The sequence below is a fragment of the Apis dorsata genome, unplaced genomic scaffold, assembly GCF_000469605.1.
Source record: "Apis dorsata unplaced genomic scaffold, Apis dorsata 1.3 scaffold_70, whole genome shotgun sequence".
Classification (NCBI taxonomy): Eukaryota; Metazoa; Arthropoda; class Insecta; order Hymenoptera; family Apidae; genus Apis; species Apis dorsata.
In genome coordinates, this window is record NW_006263368.1 from 379,413 (window position 1) to 380,519 (window position 1,107).

The 1,107-nt window shown below is 22.0% G+C and overlaps 2 protein-coding genes across 2 annotated transcripts in view; both read right to left on the reverse strand.

The window, feature by feature from the left end:
• Positions 1 to 1,107, reverse strand: part of LOC102673139 (mannosyl-oligosaccharide 1,2-alpha-mannosidase IA-like) — a 151,544-nt gene that overhangs the window by 62,830 nt on the left and 87,607 nt on the right. The window lies entirely within an intron of this gene.
• LOC102672000 overlaps positions 1 to 1,107 on the reverse strand; it is a 3,192-nt gene that overhangs the window by 1,950 nt on the left and 135 nt on the right. The window contains exons 1-3 of the mRNA XM_031515454.1: positions 796 to 1,107; positions 382 to 501; positions 188 to 305 (exon numbers count right to left, since the gene is read on the reverse strand). The exon at positions 796 to 1,107 is cut by the window's right edge and continues 135 nt beyond it. Of these exons, the coding sequence (XP_031371314.1) occupies positions 188 to 305; positions 382 to 501; positions 796 to 936 (379 nt within the window). The 5' untranslated portion in view covers positions 937 to 1,107. The remainder of the gene's footprint in view (positions 1 to 187; positions 306 to 381; positions 502 to 795) is intronic.

Here is a 1,107-nt window from a genome sequence, read left to right on the forward strand (position 1 = left end):
AAATTGAAAGAGTAATTATAAATATTAATTAATATATTGAAAATTGTAAAATGTTGTAGAGTATTTCTTAATATTTTTAGTTGATATTACTCTTTCATAATAGATATATAATTATATCTAAGTAGTCACGATGACAACGAAAGTTATTTATATTTTACGAATTAATGTGCATAAAGTGATTTCTTACAGCAAAAAATATGGATGATATGACTAGAAATATCGAGATATTTCGTTTGTATTTGTATTTCTATCGAATCTTGTAACAGATTTTCTTCTGCATATATGTTATCGAACAAACTTTTTGCCTGTACAAAAATAGAAACGTACATATATATAAATGTTCAATAGTTTAAATAATTTTATTTTTTGAATTTCACTTACGTATGGAAAAATTGTAATATAATAAATATATCGTAAAAAAAATAACAGTAAAGGAAAAGTCGCAGACAACGTGACAACATAATTTCGTAATGTAATTTCAGAGTTTAGAAGCACGATAATCTAANGATTTAATTTATTATATTTAAATTATATTTAAATTAGGATTAAATATCGAAGAAAAGAATGTTTTTATAATCTTAAAATATTAAAGAAAATAATTTTTTTAATTTATTTATTAATTTGTTTGATTATTTAAGTAAAATAATTTTTCTAATATTATTATAGAAAATAAAATATTTTAAATTTATCTATAACATTCTATTATTAATAAAATTAGCAATTTTTGGATCAATATGTTGAAAAAAAATATATAAAATTACTACTGATAAAGAATAAGAATGGAATTTCTATTACCTGAAATATTATACCAATAAGAAAATACAGTAATAAACATGTTCTCTGAATCCATACATAAATTGATTTATCGTATGGCCACAATCCTACAATTTTCAATATTGTACGATAGATACGATATTGTTTGTCGAAAACATCCATGTTCCTGGTTAGATGTCGACTGCAGTGTAAAATTCGAAAGATAATTTGACTACATCTCGGCTTAATGTATTATTTACACCATTATTTTTCCGTCTTGTATTTTCATAATATAGGCTGTCTATAGTAACAGACTATATAATGTCCAATAATTACGATAAATTGCAATCGATT